Genomic DNA, 23,442 nt, shown 5'->3' with positions numbered 1-23,442 from the left:
TGGAAGCACTTATACAATATAAGAACACGAAAATTTTGGCAGTAAAAATCTAAAAAGTTGTTTAAAAAAAGAATAATTGAATTATTAAGTAATGATTAAATTGAGATGACCAGCTCTAATAATTGTCCTTAGGTATTTCTCTTTAGTAAAATTGAGACATCATGAAGCATGTATAATTTTTTTCCCACATTGACTTATTTGAGAAAATACTTATTTTTAAATAAATATAGAATGTTATGTTCAGTTTAAAATTAGAAACTTATGCGACATTTGAAATTAGCTATTTACAATTAGTACTGGTATGTTAATAACCTGGTTTCAGGACAGTTATGGTGCATTTAGGGATATAGATTATTTTTTAAAATTTCGAGCCAAACACAAAAACAGAAAAATTAGAGAAAGTGACTGACCATCCACACCACATGAAAACTTGCAGTAAAATGAAGATAGGAGCAGACATCATGGTACAGGCACGACTCGTTGTGCATATAAGTTGATCCTATTAATAACGGGCAAAGTAGCAAGTACAGGAAAAGGAAAGAAAACACAAAAAAGAAGACATACAAGATGAGATTTCATGCAATTTGCCGGCAGTTAGCAGTTTATGTGAGCCTCCATCCAGAGCAGATTCACAGTGACCATTGCAAATAAGCGTTACTGAAATATTCCACTGCTAAACAGACATTATTAGCACATTAAGCTACAGAGCAAGAGTTGTACTTTCACCCACAATCCACTGTATAATTTATAGCAATTTGAACATTTTTGTCTTAAATCTTTTAATGCCTTGATCAAAATATAGAGCTTCATAGGGTAAAGATATTTTTGAGTAACAGGAATTTTATATGATCTTTAAAGTTCATCTGAAGGAATTTAACCTCAGTCTTTGATGGCAAATAGCTGATGAGCGATACTACCCTTGGGCCCACATACAACATTCTTTGGGCAATGATTTGACAAGGGCAAAGCTCCTGAAGGTGTAGTAGATAAAATAACCTAACTGGGTAAAATGAAAAAGAACAATTAGCAATTCTGAATCATTTCCCCATCAAAGGGAATAATCAGTAGTCCTTGCAGAGATAACAGAGATATATACTTGCTAAAACATCTTGCTTTTTTAGCCTTATTCTCCATATTTTCTTCTTTGCACCAATTATAATTTATCTAATTGCATAATATGTATCTATGGAAATGCAAAAGTACATAGTAGGCAAGTCTATTCTAAATAAATAATAACCTCTACAAATGCACATCAGTCAGTAAATGATTGGTCCTATTTTTAGAATAAACAATTCCTAAGATAATAATGCAGTGTGTGTGCAAACCACTAAATGTAAAGGCACACCCTGAAGAATCAGAGTATTGAATATTATATTTAAAATTAATTTTTGAAAGTGGACAGGCATTTTGTAACCTTTATGTTTGAGAACAAAGTTTCTTAACTAAAATAATTTTAAAAGCATAAAGCTGATTACTGACACAGTGATAACAGTGTTAGAGGAAGACAGCTGACCTATAGGAAAATTAGCAGTTTGTTAAAATATGCTTTGTAAAATTTTATTTATCAACTTAACCCTGTGTAATTCACCTGGTCTAATTTCAAACAATCTAAGAATAGTTAAGAGAAATAATATATATATAATCTATGATAGAATCAGAAACCATGTAAAAAAAAGTAGAATTACAAAATAATTAGATAATAGCTATTTAACAGGTTTTTAAATTCCCTGAATGAACCCAAATTAATAAAAATAACTTTTACATCTTCAAGGTTGGAATATAAATGAAGGCAGACAACTTATATACCATACGTAACATTTACTGCCCATGAAAGTCTTTAAAATCACCAGATTTCTAATGTTGGATTATTAGTAAATTGATTGGAATTATGTTTGAAAGTACAATTTTTGTGGAAAGGACAGATAGAAGAAGCAACCGGTAAGCTTATTCTAACTATGAAAAATATTGAAATGAAAAAAATCTATTTACCAGAAAGTACATCATGCTAATGAGAAACACCATGGCTCTTTAAATTCTTATGGATAAGGACCATTGAGATAAAGTATTTTAATACAGTAAACATTTGGTCTTACCAAGTCATTGTTATCAAAGCAGACCTCAGGCCCCTTTCGGTATCTGGGTTGCTTAACCATAACACAAGGATCAGGACCATCAGCTAAAGAACCTTGTTAAGGAATATGAAATTACTTCCCCCCACACACAATTAAAAAAAGAAAATGCAATATATTTATTTCTCAAAGCAAGTAAGAGATACCTATGTCATTACTCTAACCCAACACAACCAATTCAACTACTTAGGGATTAAACTGCCACAAACTTTTCTTGTCAGACTAGAGGCTGTGTGAAGAGATCAGCTTTTTAAAATTTGACCGCATATGGTCCCTGGCACATAAAAGTGGATGAATGATGTAGAGTATAAGACAGGGTTATACTTATAAAACAGCACAGGGGAGAACCCGGGGGGCAAAGATAGACATAAACCAATTTCTAATAATAAATGTCAATTCCAAACATAGGTGAGAACTTTTTTAGCATTTGCTCCTGCTATTTTTGGAAAAAAAAAAATTATAGACGCTCTATAGAACCTCTGCATAAGTGCTTGATAGTCATTGCATGCCCTTTTGCATGTTTACCCCAGAAGTAGTTTTAGCCGTTATAGCATACAACAGGGTTTCCTTCCTTTTAAGACTGAATGATATTCCAATGGATGCATATACCATATCTGACTGCATTTTGGATTATTGACAGCTTTCAAGCCACAATGCCCCCTTTCCTTCTGTCCCACATCTAGGTGAGCAGGTAGGAGAGCCGGGGTGGAGTGCTCCCTCCTTTGGCACTGCCTGGGAAGTTTGAACCACCCAAGCGCCAGTCAGCACAGGCAAGAACCCAGCACTGCTGCCTAACCAAGACAGGTGCTCCTCCCAGCTCTCTCAGGCCATTTTCCCATCTACTTGGGAATCTGCACTGCTCTCGCCACCAAACTTCATTCTGTGAGTAAGAAACCTTTTCTATCCTTTTGGTGCCTGTATAGCAACATCAGCCTTGACCTCCAAAACACATTGTTGCATGAGGGGTCCATTCTTCCTGTGCGGTGATCACTCTATAATATTTGATGAGCATAAACAACATGACAAGGTTAAAAACGCATTATTTCAAGATGGTTTTCCATTCCAAACATCTCTGGTGTCAAAGGATACAAGTCTGCTCTGCTTGTATGAGCAGTCGCGTGTCGCAGGGACAAGTCCCTTTGCTCTCAACCATTATGAATACCAAGTTGGTGTTCATAAGTTTCTCTACATGAAAGATCCTGCAAAGGAAATATTTTTAAAAATTAACAGAACAGTATCTTTTGGGAAAGAAATAACAATTTTCAAAGATTCTTAACACATTAAAATGGTATCACATCTTGAAACACGAAGTATCACCAACATAAACGGTAAAACAGAAGGAGAATGAGTTTAGAAGACAGGTCACTGTGCTTTATGTATGAGGATGCACCTATCACCTCTCTCAAATGAATAAATAAAATGCAAAAATGTTTTAAGCATGTTTAAAAATGTTAGTTCTCAATACAAAATTAGCACTACTTAGTTGTTGAAACTCATAGAAAGAATGTTTTATTTTACATGTTTAAGGAATTGTGGTATTTATCACTGGAAATAAGCCACAGTTACCTTATTTTACACATAAGAAAACTCAGACTGCAAATATGGCAGAGTAAAGACTAGATCAATAAACTTTCCGTGATGATGGAAATGTTTTTTGTTTTTTTTTTTTGCTTTATGCAGTAGGATAGATAATAAAGCTATTGAGTCTGAAATGTGACTAGTGTGATTGAGGCACAACACTTAAATGTTAATTGTAATTGCCAACCATGGTGGTAACTACTTAACTGGAAACGGACATATAGAGAAAGTCAAGAGTTTTACATTTCATGAAGTATTTTGTTGTGTGTGTGAGTTTTCACATCTTAAGCTGCTTCTCTGCCTTCTTTAGCAATCAAGATAAAAATGTAACTATCGTTAAAGAGTGATTTCTCTAAGATATCTTTGGAAAAGTGGGATTTTTTGCGATTCATTCTAATATCTTGATTACATTTATCTCTGCAATTTAATTTAGCCATTTTAAAGCACATATTGCTAGTACTGCACATCAATTAATGGAAGACCAAAGAATTCTGAAGCTCTTTCTGATGAGCCTGCAAAACATTGATAGAGGGGAGCCTAATATTCTAATCTCTAAACAAGGAGGTCTGCTTTTTACTGAGTTCATCATGCCTGACTATCTTCCCCTTCCTTATCCTTTTCATACACTCTACTTCCTCCCAGGACATAAAGGTTAGTTAAATAAAGTCATCAAATCATATTGAACATGCTTATTAAAAATTCATGCTAGTTTCAGTTAACACATTCCTGAAAATATTTTTAACTGTTTTAAACGTCTATTTTGAATCCCTAGCAACTAACAATTCCAGCCCTTTCATGTGCTCAGATTACCTCATCTCCTCGTATTTTCTCTTCTCTATGTGAACATTTCTTCTTCAATAACCACCCTGAAGTCGCTAAAAACAAAGTATCCCAACTCTTTGCCTTTCTACTCTGTTCTCAGCGGACCTGTGACATGGATTATCACTCTCTCCTCTGAAAACCAAACATCCCTACTTCGCCTCTATCCCATTACAACCAAACTAAATTCTCCATCTCTTCCAACAATGTTTCAAGATGTTTTATGGATACTGGTGACTAACATTAACCTTGACCTTTGGAAATATTTTCTCCCAGTTTCGAATTAGAACACACAACCCTGAAAACCGTTTACTAACTAAATGTAAAAACAAAACAAAAAAAATCATACATCTGCTTTGGAATTACTGATATAATTAATCCTAATCTTATTAGAATGAATAATTTTTCAAATTTCTCTATATTAGAAACATTTTAATATAGGTCATTTTAGACAAGAAAATACACACATATAATAGAATTTCTCTATTCTGCCTAAAAGTGGGTATTTTTTAAAGACCATTTATTATAGTTGAAGGGACTATAACTTACCTAAGTTAAAATTAAATTTAAAAATTATAATTTTTAAGAAACCTACAGAGAAAGTGAAGATCTCTGATATTTTCATCTTAAAACAGTTATCCATATCTCTCTGAGTCAAACAACAACAATCTCCATCATTTTCTGTAATGACTATAAAAGTGAATACAATTTATTTGGTCCAGAAATGAGGAAAAAAAAATTACCTGGAACAGTTTCCGCAGTCTAATACACCACTGAAGGACTTACTATCATTATCGAAGAAATACTGCGTTTGTTCAGTGATGCAACTCTGCTTCGATATAGAGGCTGTAAATTCCTCATCTTCCATCTCAGCTGTGGGGAAACGAAGACCACCATCAGGAAGGGACACGGTAGGCAGTCCCAGAGCCTTCCTTTTTCATGGAGTAAAACAACTGTAAAAGGGCGGGCACCTTGATTGGCTGTTTACTGCTGGTAATATAGCGGTAGCCCTTAATAGGTGCCCAGCAATTTTTTCAATGGAAAAATTAATTCAAATATATAACAGCTACAAAATAGATCCAATGAAAGACAGGAAAGTTTTGAAAAATAGATTTGAACCTATAAGTGTCAAATGGATGATTCTCTTTCTATCACACACTCTTTCTCAGAGTTTGTTAAATTCAGTACATCCAAAAAGGATATTTTAATTATGGCAATATCTGAGCATTTACTTACCTGCCTCCAGAAGCCGTGGAAAAGTCAAACTCAAGATAAACTGCTGTAGAATAGACCTGAATTTTAAATATGAGTAATTAGTGATTAAAATCTACATATTTTCCTCTATCAATTATATAATAAAAATCTGAGGAATTTTTTATAAACATATTTTTCACCTTTCAGGAAAATATTGAGAATTTGTTAATAAAAAATTTAGAAGCATTTTATATAAGTATTCTTAAATTACACAAAGCATTATACATTATTTCTGTTGAAGACGTCATGAAGTCAGGGTGTGTAGAACCAAATGAGGGACACATGTGTGAGGAGACATAATATGAAATGAGATTTGGTAAGTCTAACAGGAGAATATCAATATTTCACAGTCAGAATTTTCTTCTTTTAGTTTTTAAAGCTCTGTGGTAGAAGAAAAAGCCTAAAAAAAACAAACAAAAATGGCTTTGTGCCATGGGTTTATAAACTATATTTATAAACACACAGTGTGACATTTATGAAATATATATATCATATGTGGCATTTAGAATATTTCAATATTATAATAAAGGACAATTGAGCCAAATATTAGTATAGAGTCATCTGGAACTGAGTTTAGTGAAAATAACATAGAGGCAATTAAGTATTTCAGAATCAATATGAGATTTGAAAAAATATTCTTAGTAATTTCAGAGAGGAAGGGAGAGAGAGAAACATCAATGATTAGAGAGAATCATTGATTGGCTGCCTCTTGCATGCCCCCTACTAGGGATTGAGCGTACAACCTGGGCATGTGCCTGTGACTGGCATCAAACTCAGGACCCTTCAGTCTGCAGGCCGACGTTCTATCCATTGAGCCAAACCAGCTAGGGCTCAATATGAGATTTAGAAATCTCATTTTCACAACAGAAAGCACCATTTTTCCCCAGAATAATGGATTTAATTCTAAAATCTTGCTACTTTATAATCTAATTTTAGCTGGGAAAGCCTCAATATCAAATGAACGTAAAGATTAACCTACCTGGAATAAAGCTAGAACAATACAAGTTGGGCATTGATAAAAAAGAAGTATAGTGACAGCGAGGAAGGGAGGGAGAGAATGGATCCCAGACACAACAGGAAGTTGTTACTTGACTAAGCAGAACCGAACAATGACAAATTTGATCTTTCAGACTTTCCACAGTGCCTCACTAAGCAGTTTAAATGTCTCATTTTCATAGGTGGCAGGTTATAGGTGAGGGGGTGAAGGAGGTTGGATTCAATGAAAAGAAAGAATTAGATCCATTTCAGCAAGATGATTGATGCCTCTAAAACTATGCCAGCCTTTGAATGAACAGTAAAGAGGTGGAAAGATGAGTCATCATGTCAGGAATTTGATAGATGAAGGCATCCAACTTGAATGTGGAATGCAATAAAAAGAAGAGATAAAAACACCCACAATTTAAGGGACTGAGTATCCTATAAGGAAGACACACAAATGAAGAGTTTCAAAGGTCCCATAGGAAAAATAAGCTTCTGGAAAGGCTGGCGTTTGCATGAGCATAACATTGTTTTCACATAAAAAAATGGAATGATTTTAACAGCCTTACAAGGATCACCTAGAAGAACTATTTATAAATATGTATTGCCAATATGCGTTAATGGGAATAAAAAGAGTAATTCCCATAATAATCATTTACATGTCACAAAATCCATGTTTTCATCCAATTATTTACTCTTTACATCTTTCTCTCCTTACCAATAAAAATACAATTTTGACTTACCAGGCAGCAGCTGTTGCCCACCAGCCAATGTGTAATATGTCTGCAATTGATGGCTAGAAAATATAAAATAAAAAAGTCAGTGCTTTAATCCACACTGAGTGTCTCCTGGAGAGGGAGGGGGACTTGGATATCACTGACCACGTATGCCGAGCGATGCCCTGCTCCTTGTTTTGGTGCAGCACCAGGCTCACACACCGACTGGTAATCGTAGGATTTGTTAAAAGCATAGACTGATATATTAACCAGATGTCTCATCAAACTTGGATCAATCTCTCCAAAAAATCTTCCAATCTGCACAGAAAAAAAAAAATAAAGTTGCAAATTAAAGTCAAATATTAATACCTGAATCAGTACAGTGAAAAGAAATAATACAAAGAATCGTGTACTAAAACTACTCAGGAGTTTTAAAACCAGATCTAACATTCCAAAAGAACGCAATGAGCTTAATTCAATACTCAAAAGCTGTGTGATATCTGTAGAAGGAATGGACACAATTTATTCAGCATTAAGGACAATCAAATGCCTCCTGAGGATGAGAAACAGCACAAATAAGAAAAATGGATGGGACTTGAGAAAGAAATCTGTAGGGACTGTGATGGACTGGAGTGAGCCCCATCCACAGGGGCAACCTCGGAGGTAGTAGAGGACTACCCTAGAGTTTATTTCTAAACTCCAGCCATAGACATTGTCAGTTAGAAAAAACGGTCATCGTTGAGAGATCTTTTCCTTCCTTTTCTTTTAAGAGAAGCCACAAATGTAGACTCAGAGATGAAATTAGTTGACCAAAAATTCTACTTTGTTCAAAATCTTCTATGAAGCAATTAGCAATTTACAAACTAGGGATTAGAAACTTCACCTGTTTCAAAGCGGCCTAATATTAAGTTAGACACTATCAACTGATAAGTATTTAATACATGGGAATATTTTACATTTCTGAGAGATCAAAAATAAAAAGTTTATATATGTTAAGATCCTTAACTATATGTTTTAATTACTTTGAGTACTAGAAAGTAAACTCAACTAACAAACATAAAGAAACCTATATTTTGGATGCAAATCTTAATGATTTACATCATATTAAGCACTTTAAAATTTATAACAAAAATAAAACAACTCATCAATTTCTATTATGGTATGAAGGAGTTTTGTAATGTTGAACTAGGAAAATATACTTTGGAAACCTTAGTTCTTTTTCCCTTTAGGTACATACCTGGTTAGTATAATCATCATGATTTGCCATTAAAAGAAAGCCACCATCATCTAGAATCACACAATCCATTACCTATAAACATAACAGTTAACACATTTTTTAGAAAGATTAGAAGGTTGTAGTATCATTACTTTGATACATGTAGATGATTATAACAACACTAGGAGAATGATTATGTCTTCTCTTGGACACACATGCTCAAGAGATTTTGATTAAATAAATCAAGGGCATGCATAGATTCATATCAAACCCCCAGGGCTTTGTATTCCACCACTATCCATCCAGTTAAAACTGTTAACTTAGTCTTAACAAATCATAAGAACAAATCAGAAATAATCTTTTTGCCACTCTAAAAATCATCTGAATCATTCGGTAAACTGAATAGATCAAAATATTTAATAATGTATAATTACTTTATTATTTTAAGCACATGTTTAAGACTTGACAGAAAATATTTTTAAATGAATTTTATATTTTTAAATGAATTTTAGTCACCGTGTTTCATAGAATAATAATAAAAAAGAGCAGTCTGGGGATATTTAGAGCTATATATATAAGTACTTGGTTGGATCATTTGAAATTTAAAAGCAAAAGAAGAAATGCCTGTGACAGAAAAAAATCATTAATCCTAAAATATGGAATAAATTCCCACCTAATTGAAATCATGTGTAAATGCATGAATCAGTTTAATAGTTTTTATTATATAAAAACCACAATTTGAAACACTGTTTTCAGAGTTGGGGACATGGTCATTCCATTTTCCTACTGTGGAAGCAGCTTGCCAAACCTTTGCTCTAAAAACATAGTTCCCATAATCAATGTTTACAAAGTCTCTATAAAATGGACAAACTACAAAAATAAATTATTGACATAATTTTGATGACTAGAAGTGATCAGATGATATAAACCCCTTGCTTCCTTGGGAAATATACACACATATAAGATGACTAGAAGAGTGGAATTCATCCTTCCTTATTCATTTTTTTGGAATAGTTTATCTAGTATCATTCTTAAAGCATCTTCAGCTTTTGAATAAAAAAAAGTCCACATTTGCTTTTTCAAACTCTCAAATGGAAATAAAATAGAAGGCAATGTAAAATACAATCCATGATAGGGAACTTTATAATAAACTAGAGGCTAGGTGCACGAAATTCATGCATGGGGGGGGAGTGGGTTGTGTCACTCAGCCCAGCCCGCACCCTCTCCATTCTGGCACCCCTCGAGGGATGTCTGACTGCCCGTTTAGGTCCCATTCGGTTTGGGCCTAAACGGGCAGTTGGACATCCCTCTCACAATCCAGGACTGATGACTCCCAACTGCTTGCCTGCCTGCCAGCCTGATCACGCCCCCTAACCACTCCCCTGCCAGCCTGGTCATCCCTAACTGCCCTCTCTTGCAGGCCTGGTTGCCCCCAACTGCCCTCCCCTGCCAGCCATCTTGTGTGTTACAGTGATGGTCAATTTATATATTACCTCTTTATTATATAGGATTATATAATCCTTAGGTTTAGTTAAAAAAAAAATTCTCATTGTGAATACAGTGTTGAACAAACTTAGAGGAAATGCAAAAAGATGGGGAAAGACTGCATGGATAAGTAGTAAGTATACCTTGGTTAGAAAATGCCCACCCAGGAATAGAGGTAAAGATACATAGGTGCAAAAGAACCTAACAGAATTGAGATAGAAGAGAATACAGTCCATATTGATACGCCTTTATTATAATTCCCCATAATATAATAATCTTTTTAAAAATAGGATTTAAAGTAGTTCACAACTTCATAGTTAATTTTTAGCACTTGATTAAAATTTCCTGCATATTTTTAATCATAAAATCTTAGCAAGAGTAACAAGAAAAAATTATACTAGTAGTTAAAATGTATATTTTAAAGAGTTTTCTTACATCACTGTTTCTTTTGCAGTCACAAACTGGACCAGCACACTGAAAGACAAAATTACAATTATTACCACATTTTGTAAAACTGAATTTTAATTGTATCATATTATTACCATGTTGCAATTATAAATAAAAATAAATCAAAATAACTTATCTAGTATAAAAGTAAGATTAAACATCAGTCTTTCCCATAATAAAAAAGAATTACTTTATCTTTAGAAAATAGCAATAGTTATCTACACTAGCATTTAAAATTATAACATTAAATTTTTTTATATTTATTAATTTTTAAAATCTTTGAAAAAAAAGAAATTCATAATTTTGTTTCATTGTAGTGGCACTGAAAATTTAGCCTCTGTATAAGATTTTACTTTTAATTTTATTTACATTTGAGAGTAAGTACATAGTAATTAAAAAAAAATATATATATATATCTTACCGGATCCCTGATTGATGTTTTGGTGAAATTCTCTATCCATGAATTTACATCAATTTTAATTCCAACAACTGAAAAATATGTAAAAGAAAAATGGATATATATCTTTAAAAATGTAGCTATGATTCTCATATATCAATTTTTCTCCTCATATTTGAAAATTCCTGAGCAGGTAAGTTTCTTGAGATTTAAAAGAAATCAATTTAATTTCAGCTATACATTGAAAAGTTTATTTGAATTAATTTAAAAGACTATAATTTTAGTTAGCTGCAACAAATATTTGCTACATGATAATTTAGGTAATTTATATAACAGCATTGACTTTGGGTTGAATATAATGTTGGTTACAGAGCTATTTCTTGGGGTTTACATTAAGAAGTAATGCTGATAGCTCTTCATCTATCACATAAACTTCATTTATATTCACAAAACAGCTTATTCATTTGCCACAGCCTGGTCAATTAACTAATATAGCTGATAAGCTAAAAAAAAAAAAGTGGTAGTATTAAGAATAGCCTTATAAATATAAGGTCATTCAAATAGAATGTCTTAGGGAAGCTTTCCTAACCCGGCCAATGCAATGTATGCAATAGGTGATTAAGAAATGTTGGCTGAAGAGTGACTAGATGAGAAGATGAAAGGTTGAGTGAGAGAGTGGAAGAATGATTAAGCGTCTGAGCAATAACTAAGTGAATAAAAGCAACTGAGCAAAGGAAGGGTTTATTGGTCAGAAAGTGATGGAGTGAATCTAACTATGCAGTTGAGCCACTGAGGGATAAAACTGCCCTCAGGAGTAGGAAGGCAATTTATGAACCTTCTCCAGGTGGCCTAATGCATGCTCTTTGAACAGGTCAAACAGCATTGAATCTACAATGAAAAAATAATAACTGATACATTATTGTATCTGCTCATTCCAGCCTACTTCCAATTCCCATTAATCTTCAGTTTTACAAACTGTTTTATTTGTTTGATTTCTTTTAACAAAAAAGGTTATTTTCCAACTTACTTTATTGGAAGTTTAAAAAAAATGGATCCTTACCTAATACTTTTTATAGCATAGTTATGCCATAATTTATCTTTTCACCCCAACAACGGAAACTAAACTTTCCATGTTCACATCATTACAAATATTCACATCTTTGGCTGTGTATCCTTCTGCATATTCGTAAGTGTCTTTCAGGTTGGACTTCTAGAGTGGGATTGCTGGACCAATCCAGCATTTAGAATTTTTACATATGACACTAAATTGACTCCATAAATTTGTGCCAACAGCATATAAACATATATACTTCTTAGAAAATTCCTCAACTCCATATACTAACAACTTTATTTTATCCCCAACCTCAAAGAGAAGTGATTGTATTGTATTTTATTTTTTAAAACATTTGTCTGTCTTTGTTTTGGTTGAAACTTTCTGATAAGCATTGCCCATTTTTTAATATAAATATTAGGTCACATTTAATATTGGTCATGTGTATGTATATAATATATATTTATACATATACTTACCTGCAGGTTTAAGAAGTTTTCCTTGGATATATATTTCTACCGCTTTGCTTACCATAATGCCTGATTCATAAGCTCCAGGTCCACTTTCTAAAAAAAAGTGGAAAAGACCTATCTAGATAAATCAAATAATATTGAATTTCTTTCAATACATGACTATTCTAGCACAGGTATATGCTATATGCCAGGGTAATTGGGGTGTCCATGAATTGGTTTGCATTAATTGCCTTTGGGATGTGAACTGTTCAGCTTGGCTTCATGCATTCCACAATACACTGGGTGCATGCCAAACCTCTGCCTCATGACATTTGCTAAAATATTGGGAAGGCGGCTGAAGTGGAAAGATTGATCTTAGAGATTCCCAAACTGCCTTTGCATTTTTAGAAGATAATGTCCCTGGACAAAACTCTAAAATTTTCTGAACTTCAGTTTTCCTACTTGTGAAAATGAGGATAAATAATATCTATCCCCAGAGAGGCTGAGTAATTAAATTAAAAACTTTGGGGGAAATAACAATAAAATATTTTAAAATATGGCTATTAATTTCTATACTTAATATATTTAACTAATTAGAGTGCAGTAAATCGATTAATTACATTTAAAAAAATTAAGCATTCTTCAATATATTTTCAGTTTGTGTAATGAGAGTTTATCTACATGTTTCTAGCATTATGCATGCCAATAGATAAGCTGCTTCTACATTACTGAATGACTGTTTCCTGTATGTGCGTTTTCCTCCTCAGTTAAATAGATGCTTCTGTCTTTCCAATGTCGGCATATCATGTATACTTAATAATGACTATTCTGAGCAATTAACTTATAATATATTTTGGGGGAGTAATGCAAGCAGTAGCAATAATTTATTATTTTTTAATTGTCAAAGCTAAATTTCAAGAAATACTTACTGTTAAAGTAGGGAGCAGTGAAAACATAGTTATCATTATCAAGACTCCTTTTATAGAAGCTGTCCTCATAGGTTTCTGGGTTTTCTTGCCAATTTTCTCCAGCCCTAAGGAGGAAATGGCTCATCATTTTTATTCTTTAACCTACCTGATAACCTACTTTTCCCTTTGTGGACAAAACCAAAATTTACAGATATGTCTATATCTCAGGTATGCCCAAGCAAGTTAGTGGTAATTGATGGGGTATATGATACTCATTACTAAGCAATAGATTAGCATTGAATTTATAGAAAGAGTTGACTCCTAGGTTTTACTCTGCCATTTACTAACTAGGTAATTCTGGACAAGTCAGTTAATAGTTCAATTAATATTAATAAGTCTACCCAGCCCACTTTATAGACTGTTCTGAAGATAAACAGAGGTAAGATTCATTGAAGTACAGTGAAAACAATGATGTGCTATTCAAATATAGTCCATAGACTACAACCATTATGTTCATTTGACTAGGTTAGTTTGTACAAAGAGAAACATGTATTTAAAATACCTTAAATTATGTAATATATATGATAAGCAAATACAAGTACATTACTGAAGAATCATATAGCATTTTTAAAGAAATGAAATATTTTGTAATGTAAGTACTTTAAACAATGATTCCAATTTAATGTGTGAATAATGATCAGTGTCTCTGAAGAATGGCTTCCTCATACAGTAATGAACAGAGTCTTGCCGTAGTCTTTTGTAATGCACTTATTTTTACAGATGTTATTTGAACTTACTCTTTGGGATAAACTCTGGTAATCCCACCATCAGTCACAACAAACCGAGCTTTCACTCCCTTGCTGGAACAGAAGACAGAAGAAGGAAATATTTTATTCAACTTACTCTCTGAAAGTTACTAAGTTAGGTGTTGGTGATACAAAGATAAATAAAACTATTTCTTAAAACACAGATAGCCAAAGTAAATATATCAATAGATGCAACTATGTTTTAATAGTTAAAACATCTAAGAAATAAGTAATTAAAATGGAGGATGCTTAAGGAAGACATATCATAGGAAAAGAATAATACAGCTGAATTTTGAAGATGGAATAGGAGTTAACAGGGATGACAGAGAAAGCTAGTGAAGAGTGATTGTATCTGTTGTGATAAAAGCGTAAGGCACAAGGTGAGAAAAAATAGGAAGTCAAGTTGTGAGTACAAGCTTCTAAGAATGGTCAGCTCATGAATGATCTTGAAATCCATGCTGGAGAGTGTCACCTTTAGCCTAGAATTGGAACTGCATTTTAAAAGTTAAGACTGGCAAGTGTGAGCTATATGGAGAATATAGACTGGGGCTGTTGTAGGTAGAAGAATGGGAAGTATTAAAGGCATAAAAATCAGTTGCTGTAATATCTTAAAAACTGAAATTAGGACTTTGCCTATAAAGAGAGGAAAACATTGTTAGAATAAATATTTAGCATTTGATGATTGATTGGAAATGGGTGGAGGAGAGAGTGTAAATGAGAACCATCATCGGATTTGTCAGTTTCTTGACTGGGTACCTGGTAGTAACCCTATTTTACCACATGTAGAAACACACACAAACATGCCTATTCACATGTCAGTGTACACACTGCGTGGGAAGCTGAGTAATGGCAGGTGTTACTCCTCACATACACCCACAACTGCAAATGCAAGTTGTCAACAATTGTAAAATAATTTTCTCAATAAATTGTTATTAAAGATAAATAATAAACTTTAAGTTTGATGCCTATTTCCAGATAGTCCCCAGAAAGATGCTAAACTGAAAGGACATATTTTTTAATTAATAAGAACAATACTTACATGTTTTTCTGCTTACTCCAGTAATTTTGAACCAGTTCACTTGTAAAACCTGCATCCAACAAGACCCGATTTATCAAATCCGTGTTACCTAACACAGAAAAAGGAGACCCTCAATGAAATCCACATACTTTTAAAATTAAGATAATGAGACAAATATATTATTTCTGAAAGCAATTTAGAATGAAAAAATATTTCTATGAATTTAAAAATAAATCCTATATTTATTTTCTGCATTTTTCATCTTTTCTTGACTTTTTTAGGCTATTGACGGAACTAGTAGAGGAAGAGCCAATTCTAAATGGGGCAACTTTTTTTAAACTGTATTAACAAGATATATGAAATATGCCAATCAAGAAACAATGAAGAAATAGTATTCTCTTTTGCTTTTGTGTGGTGATTTCAAACTAGCATCATTTCATGGACAATTTTATATATAAAAATAAAAATACATAGTTATGTAGGTTTTTGTTTGTTTTGGGCCAAGGAACATAAGGAACCTAAGTTATCACACACCATCTCTATTCCAAGACTAGCTTTTGAAATCTACTGATATTAGTGAAGGATCCTATCAGCTCAAGTTCAAAGGTAATGGGGAGGATAGATGATGAAAACCAAGGGTAAAATTAATACACATTTTAAAAACACTTTTTCTTCATCCTTTTCCTCAGGCTCCTCTACTCTAAGCCCATGAAGCTCTGAATAACCTGTAAGTACCTTCTGAAACTTCATTCATATCAACATTTCATTTCATTCAGGTAAGGAACATGTGACTTTACTTATGCTATTACTGCGAGAGGTGGGGGTAAGATTAGGCTGCACACATTTTAGTTAGTTTTAATTATTTTAATTTTTAGGAAAAAAGTAGTTAAAGATTTTTTAAATGTTTAAAAAGCTAAGAATTCATAAGTCTCTATGAAGTTTCATAGTATGAATGATGCAAATTTCTCTAAAAGACAAATGTAATAGCTAAAATTTATTTTATCCCAATTTTATTGACTTCATAAAATGGGAAAGTATAGAAGCATATTTCTAATTACAAAGTTAATTGTGATCAAAATAGAATGTCAGCAAGAAAACAAACTATTAAGTAATACTGCTTATCTTTTTATCTTTTTATTCTATTCATATAAAACTCATTATGTAAATTGGAAAATATGTGTTAGTTTGTTTTCCTCTATATAGCAAGAACAATGCAATGAAAAACCTTCAGAAGATCATTCAAAATTAAGCTTCTTAAATTTGAAAGGAGGAAAGGTAAGCATATCCTATTTCCATCTAAACACTTGCAAGTATCTATTTTCTGGCTTTTAAATTTTGACTTTATTTAATAATGTAATAACATTTCTTTACTAGGGTCATGTTGTTACATTTTACCATTAAAATTTTATAAAGTAAATAAACAAACCATCACAACAAACTCAACTGAACCAGGATTTAACCACACTGAAACAATTATTGTGAATTAATGCATACTTACAGGATGGATTGTTTGGAGTTTTTCTATCAATAAACTCATTGAAATTTAAAAGAAATTCGGTGTTATTATCTGATATTTTAAGGTCATTGCAGTAATCTCTGAAAAAAATATTTTAAGATATTGGGTATTAAAATCAAAACATTAAAATTGTACATGTAATCATAGGAAGTGGAAACACTTTTCTTACTAGCTATATGACAGAGAGGGACCTAACTAGCAGATGGTGAAGCCCCGAGGAAGAACCCCGTCCTCACATCCCTAATTAGTGTGTTTTAACCACACAAGGTGCTTTGAACTTTCACTCTGTGCACGTCTGTTACTGCATAGCTCCAGGCCAAAAGCAACTTTGACCTCTACCAATAGAAGGCACTTAATGTGGTGAGCAATTTAGACAGTGTCATCCTGTGTATGTGTGTGTGTTTATCCTTGCTGGTTGAATTGTGCTGTATTTTGAAGTCGTCTAAAGACATATTGACTACTTTCAATTACAGTAAACACCAGAGTATCAAATAATAATCTGATTTTTACTCATATCAAAAGCCAAAAAGTGTTGAAAGTACCCTTTTAAGGAGAGTTGTTGAATTAGGATGGGAAAAAGTGAAAGGTTTTTAAAACGAAAATGTGAGGAAATATGGAATGTTGTGCCAGTGGAATGAACTCTTTAGTGATAAGATGATCCAGAAGGACCACAGAAAATTGCCCACCATGAGGAGTGTGGTACCTATGCCACAGGCAATAAGTAGCAAGAGGCAGATGGGAATATTGGAGAGGCGAATATGGGGTTAGGCAGACAGCACTGATGTTGGTTGTCTGTTAGCCAAGGCTATTCAACACAGGCCTGGGAGCTTAAGGACTCAAGATAGTCACTATTTCTTAGGTTCTTTTCCCAAAGGATTCACACATGTCAGTGGGTAGCCAAACAATACCTGTCATTACCAAAACTTCTAAAGACATGTGGAAATACCTGCTAATATACCTTCTATGAGGCACTGTTTCTCTAAAAGTGATCACTTTTACAACATTGATCATTGTTAATTTCTTTTAGGAAAATGATTCCTCAGAAAAGTGAAGCAGCAAGGTGAAGAAATATTTGCATGACTTTAAAAGATCAAACTTCAATTTGCTGAAAAACACTTTCAAGGCCTATAATCTCCTTTAGTCGTTTTCGGTTTCTGACCAAATTAGCTTTGTAACTTAAAAGGCTTTGAAACTACAGATCTTTAGTATTAGAAATTTGGCAAATTACTTCTAGAATACTGAAAATGACTTTGTTCTCATTCTGTTCAACAACCTTAAATAAGTCACAGATTAGCACTGAACTTTAGCCTATAGCAATTGTTATTTATTTATTTCTCATTCTAACTCATCTTCTTTGAAGTGCCTTTCTCATTTCTGGACATCCAAGAAAGAGAGCAAAAATAATCTATGTTTTAGACTTTTCATGCCTGTGACTGTATGCCTCTTTAAGGCAGGAATGTTCCGTGCATCTAAATTCTCAATGTTTCCCTTTTGCAGTTTTTAAATTGAGGAAATTACAAAAACTGATTAATCATGATCAAATAGCTTAATTTATTTAAGAATTAACAAAAATGGCTATATATCTTTAAAATTTGCAAGCTTTCTTTTTATTTTAAAATAACTACTTTTTAATACCCTTTATTAAATCCTTCTTCCTCTCCTTCCTCTTACTACCACCATAAATAATAACTAATATTTATTTAGAGCTCATATCTTACCAAGAACTTTGGTATATACTTTGCATGCATAATCTCATTAAAAGCTTATACAAACTCTGAGGTAGTTGTTAGGGATACAACATTTGAAAGCAAAGAGACTAAGGTGCAGAGAATTTGAGTAACGCACCATAACCATGAACATCTGGGTAACAGACGCAGATAGTCTTGCTCTAAAGTTTGCTACACTGTTTCTCATTAATAACAGTGACAAAAATATGTGACTGCTGTCCTACATACATAACTTTCCGTCTTTTCTTTATTCCTTATCCCAATTTTTTAATTACCTTATTTTTCACAACTCTTTGAATACGCATTCAGTATTAACTTTCTCAGGAAACCTTCCCTACAAAAACATTTTACTCAGATATACTAGTACTGAATGTTTTTTTGACATCCATCAGTATTTGTTTATTCAATCTATACTCATATCTTGGAGTAACAAGGAAACTATTATTTCACGTCTCTAAAACTGTTTCCTGATCTGTGGAATGGGACAATAACACTAATTTATTATAGAGTTCTTTTGAGCAGTAAATATACTTATGCATGTAAAGGGCTTAACATGTGTTAATTGAGGTGTCACAAGTTACAACAACATTGTTTCCCTTCTCTGGTGGATTTGCTCCATCCCTAAACCCATAGGAAAATTCCAATCTTCCAGTAAGTCATGTTGATACTGAATATGCCTTAGGCCAGTGGTCGGCAAACCACGGCTCTTTGGCCCCTTGAGTGTTCTAATGACACTTCTTCAAAATAGAGTCGCCCTGGCCAAAAACCAACCTCTGCGCATGGGCCACGAAGTTCCAATCGCACTGTACGTGCACGCCTGCACGTGGTATTTTGTGGAAGAGCCACACTCAAGGGGCTAAAGAGCCGCATGTGGCTCGTGAGCCTCGGTTTGCCGACCACTGCCTTAGGCCACAGAAATGTCCCACTGGCTAAGTCCTTGCTAAAGTCCATTGCTTACCAATTGGGAATTGACATTGAGACATATTTATCCTCTCTCTGAGTGCCGGTACCTATATTTTCCATCTTGTCTGATGGTGCAGCACAGAAGCCAATCAGCATGGTCTGTTATGTAAGACCTTCTATAAGGTAAATATATTCTCGTATGTGTATGTGTGTGTGTATATATAACATGTAAAAACATAGAGAGTATGTTTGTTTTTTGTATGTTTGTATGTGTACACATACACATGCACACAGACAATTCTTCATTCTTGTTGCCTGGTTAGTTCCAACAAAAGCAAAGCCTACATCTGTCTTGTTCACTATTGTGTCCCCACATCAGCACAGTGCTGAGCACATAGTAGTTGCTTAATAAACACCTGAAGGAGTAAATGAAGGAGTTAGCAGGATTCTTTTCTTTTTTAAAGTTCTTGTTCCCTTTGGTTCCATAATTTGGCATGAAATTAACCCAGAGCAGCAATCTTGACCCAAATTTAGAACTGTTATCATTCATACAAGCTATAAAAATAAAATAAAACCAAACCAACCTTGGTGCTAAGAATGTATAGCCAGATTCTTCAAAATTATCCGGCTTCAGTGTCTCTGAATCTGCAAAGATAATGTTACAGGGTTAGATAAGCAATCAAGAATATATATCCTGAGATTCTATGGCAATAAGAAGGCATTAGAAATATAATCTAATGAGAAAATTAAAATATATTATGTATATCCTAAACTGAAATACATCAGTTAATATAAATGTCCTCCATACTTAAAAAAATAAACTTTAATTTTGTAACATGGATTAAAAGTTTTATCAGAGAAAATGCTAAGTTTATAACTTTCCCATTTACTAACCATATCCTAACCAAGATATTCTTTAAAATTTTTTTATCAATAATACATCACAGGTATTTAAAATGTCAACATAAAAATTTTATGATATTATGGCAAAGAAAATGATTTCAATAAACCAATTAATGCCTTAGTGAATTAGTAACATTTTTCACATTAGTATGAATTAGTAAGTGGAAGGATAAAAACACACAAATATTTAAGTCTCAGACAAAACTTGAATGTGAAACAGGCTCCATTTGAAAACACAAGCATATTCTTTCCCCGTTTTTGGCCGCTAAGGTTTGAGTGATCATGGAAGAAAATCTAGCAAATGAGAAGCACAGAGGATAATATCCATTAGGAATGGAAAGATCAGTGGAAATGTCAAGTGTACTAAACAGAAAAAAAAAATTGAGCAACAAGAAAATACTTGCCCTTCATTTTGCCCTTTTTTGCTGTGAAAATCCATCAGAAAGAGAAAGCAGGGAAACAAAAAAAAAAGAGGGTAAAGCAAAAGGGGTCACAAACAATATTTTATTCAATGACTTCCTTGAATAAAAATATTGTGCATAGATCAAAGGTTCATTATGTACAGCTGTAGTCTGGAAAAGAAGACACATATTTTTGGAGACTGGAAAGTATGCCCCGTCAATTACTACTAGAGCACTCTATCTGTGCTGTGGTTATTTCAAGGGTCTATTCTGCCAAGTGGTTAATGCAGGTGCAGTACCGATGTTAGCCTCTAAACAAAACCCTTTACCAATCATCAAAGACCCGCTAGCCATCCCCTCATTTATCCAGTGAAGAACTAGCTCATGCAAAGTTACTGGTTGTGAAAAGACCATCATATCTATCAAGTGAAAGTGATAAAAATGTATAAAATACCACAATGTCCTATGAGAACCAGGGCTGCAGAGAGCAAAGAACTGACACGGAAATGAAAGAATCTAGTTTACTTATTCTTTAGATTTCTGATATAAAAGACATATGTAAATATGTATACATTTGTTTACTTTATTGTACTAGGAAAAATTTAGGTTGCTAGTAATGACTGAGCAATGTGCAAAGGATATGATGGTCATTTTACATTCCTAAATCTAGTCAACCCAAAACAAAATAAAGATTAATAATGATTTGAAATATTAACTGGCGTTAAACAATGACTCCACATTCCAAATGATACTTAAAAGAACTAATTCATTTGAGTTACTGAAGACATTAATTTGGATTATGAGAAAAGGTCCATCACCGAATCAAAACCAAAGACCAGTGCAACCTAATATTTTTCAACGAAGTAGAACATGTGGAGCACAATATTATTCTTGCCAAAAGCAACAACAACAAAAAAGAAAAAAAAAAGAAAAAAAGAAAAGGTAAAGCGTTACTCGCACAGTGCCATGAGCAGAGACCATGTGAAACATTCTGCATCAGCTAGCAGACCCTTAAAGCAACAGCAACAGAGGACACAGCACTGCAATGATTCTATGAGCACAAAGCGCGGCAGGGCAGGGGGGTGGGGACTGCCAGGGAGACGGGAGTACCTGCTCATATTCTATCCAGGTAGAATATTTCTTGTTCCTTGCATGTTTGGAATGGGTTAGAATCATTGCTGTAGATTTGGTACTAACAGCTACTAGAATGGATAAGCCTTGGGTATTCCAAAATCTAGACGTCTTTAAACATTGGATGCTAGAAGATAGTAAATAGACCCTGAAGTTGCTTTCACAGTACTTACATCTGGCCTGAGTTATTGTCTCTTCTATTTTGGCTTTTATATAGTAAAAACTGTAGGTTGGTAATACCAAGGCCAAACTGCAATAGAAACAAGAGAAGCATAAACACAAACAAACAAAAATGAAACATAAAAAAATAAAAATAAACACCACACGTCAAGTTCATGGAAAAAAATCCAAAAATCTTTTTCATGGGAAGGAAAAGACATGTTACTTTGACAGTAAAATGCATTCACCTAATAGAGTATTTATCTGATCCTGCCATCCCGAGTCACCCAGTTCTCTCCATTATAGGGGATCAGAAGACACATGGAAAATAAGCTTCTAAATATGCCCATAAATTAGCTGAGAAAGAAATGTCATGGGTACTATATTTCCAGAAAACACTTTTGAGTGTTGAAAAATATAGAATAATACTGGAGTATGTTTAAACAAAGTAAATAAAATTGATGAATTAACTATAATGTTAAAGTGCTTTTATAGCAAGGGTATGCTATTAAAAATTACAAATGTATTATCATTTCTATTACACAACTTATATAATCATCTGAAATATACTGTTTTAAAAATAATTTTTCTTTTTTAAAATTTATCTTTATAAATTTTATTATATCTTTAGAGTTATGCAGATGTACCCTTTTTCTCCCCATTGACCCCTTTTAGCCCACCCCTTCTCTCCGCACCCACCCCAGGCCTTCACCACACTACTGTCTGTATCCATGGGTTATTCATCTAAATAACTACTATTTCAATACTCTAATGTTTAGACAAGTCCACAGAGTCTGTTAATGGGAAAATTCAGATTCCTTTATAGCACTAAAAAAGATTCCCTGCTCATGCCATTGGTTCTTACCCAATACTTCAGATTCATTTATTGTGGATATTCCATAGCCCTTGGTAAATTGCTGTCAGGTACAACAGGACATACATCTTGAGCTCAGTACTTTACAGGAGTCATGGGATACTCTAAACGTATAGATAGATGTACAAACTAGAGGACAGGTCCTGTGCAAATCTTAAACCAAGTTCACAACGATTTAGACACAGGACGGTCAGAAAAGCCCGTCATCAAACCTTGTCTTAATAACTGAACAAAATAAAAAGCTGACAAGCAGGTAACCTTGCTGTTTTGAAGTTGCCAATTAATAAAACACATAATGCATTAAAAGTTAAGATATCAGAACTTTTGAATATTATGCAATTTCCAAAAATACAACTGCATCTATGAAATTCTTTTATTCTTACAAGGGCTAATATACATGCATAGGACATTTATTAATTATTTCATGTCTACATTTGCTGTTGCAAATGACTTTTGCAATTCTTTGAATATAGAAGGAAACTTAGGAGCTAATGGGTGCAGATAATGAGGCACTCTCAAAGATTTCCGATGCAACTATTTTCAAAAAGTGAGGCTAGCTTAAGTTGATCAATTG

At 33.5% G+C, this 23,442-nt stretch overlaps 1 protein-coding gene across 1 annotated transcript in view; it reads right to left on the bottom strand.

Annotated features, from left to right (window-relative positions):
* The window catches only part of CACNA2D1 (calcium voltage-gated channel auxiliary subunit alpha2delta 1), a 380,220-nt gene that overhangs the window by 17,740 nt on the left and 339,038 nt on the right, over nucleotides 1-23,442 (bottom strand). The window contains exons 22-37 of the mRNA XM_028158049.2: nucleotides 22,009-22,085; nucleotides 19,985-20,045; nucleotides 16,753-16,850; nucleotides 15,276-15,363; nucleotides 14,228-14,290; nucleotides 13,452-13,555; nucleotides 12,550-12,636; nucleotides 11,044-11,111; nucleotides 10,611-10,649; nucleotides 8,712-8,783; nucleotides 7,640-7,792; nucleotides 7,502-7,554; nucleotides 5,763-5,818; nucleotides 5,270-5,399; nucleotides 3,219-3,328; nucleotides 2,094-2,176 (exon numbers count right to left, since the gene is read on the bottom strand). Coding sequence (XP_028013850.2) covers nucleotides 2,094-2,176; nucleotides 3,219-3,328; nucleotides 5,270-5,399; nucleotides 5,763-5,818; nucleotides 7,502-7,554; nucleotides 7,640-7,792; nucleotides 8,712-8,783; nucleotides 10,611-10,649; nucleotides 11,044-11,111; nucleotides 12,550-12,636; nucleotides 13,452-13,555; nucleotides 14,228-14,290; nucleotides 15,276-15,363; nucleotides 16,753-16,850; nucleotides 19,985-20,045; nucleotides 22,009-22,085 — 1,342 coding nt within the window. The remainder of the gene's footprint in view (nucleotides 1-2,093; nucleotides 2,177-3,218; nucleotides 3,329-5,269; nucleotides 5,400-5,762; nucleotides 5,819-7,501; nucleotides 7,555-7,639; nucleotides 7,793-8,711; nucleotides 8,784-10,610; nucleotides 10,650-11,043; nucleotides 11,112-12,549; nucleotides 12,637-13,451; nucleotides 13,556-14,227; nucleotides 14,291-15,275; nucleotides 15,364-16,752; nucleotides 16,851-19,984; nucleotides 20,046-22,008; nucleotides 22,086-23,442) is intronic.

This window comes from Eptesicus fuscus, chromosome 14 (genome assembly GCF_027574615.1).
Source record: "Eptesicus fuscus isolate TK198812 chromosome 14, DD_ASM_mEF_20220401, whole genome shotgun sequence".
NCBI classification, from domain to species: Eukaryota; Metazoa; Chordata; class Mammalia; order Chiroptera; family Vespertilionidae; genus Eptesicus; species Eptesicus fuscus.
This window is presented reverse-complemented; position numbering and strand designations above follow the sequence as displayed.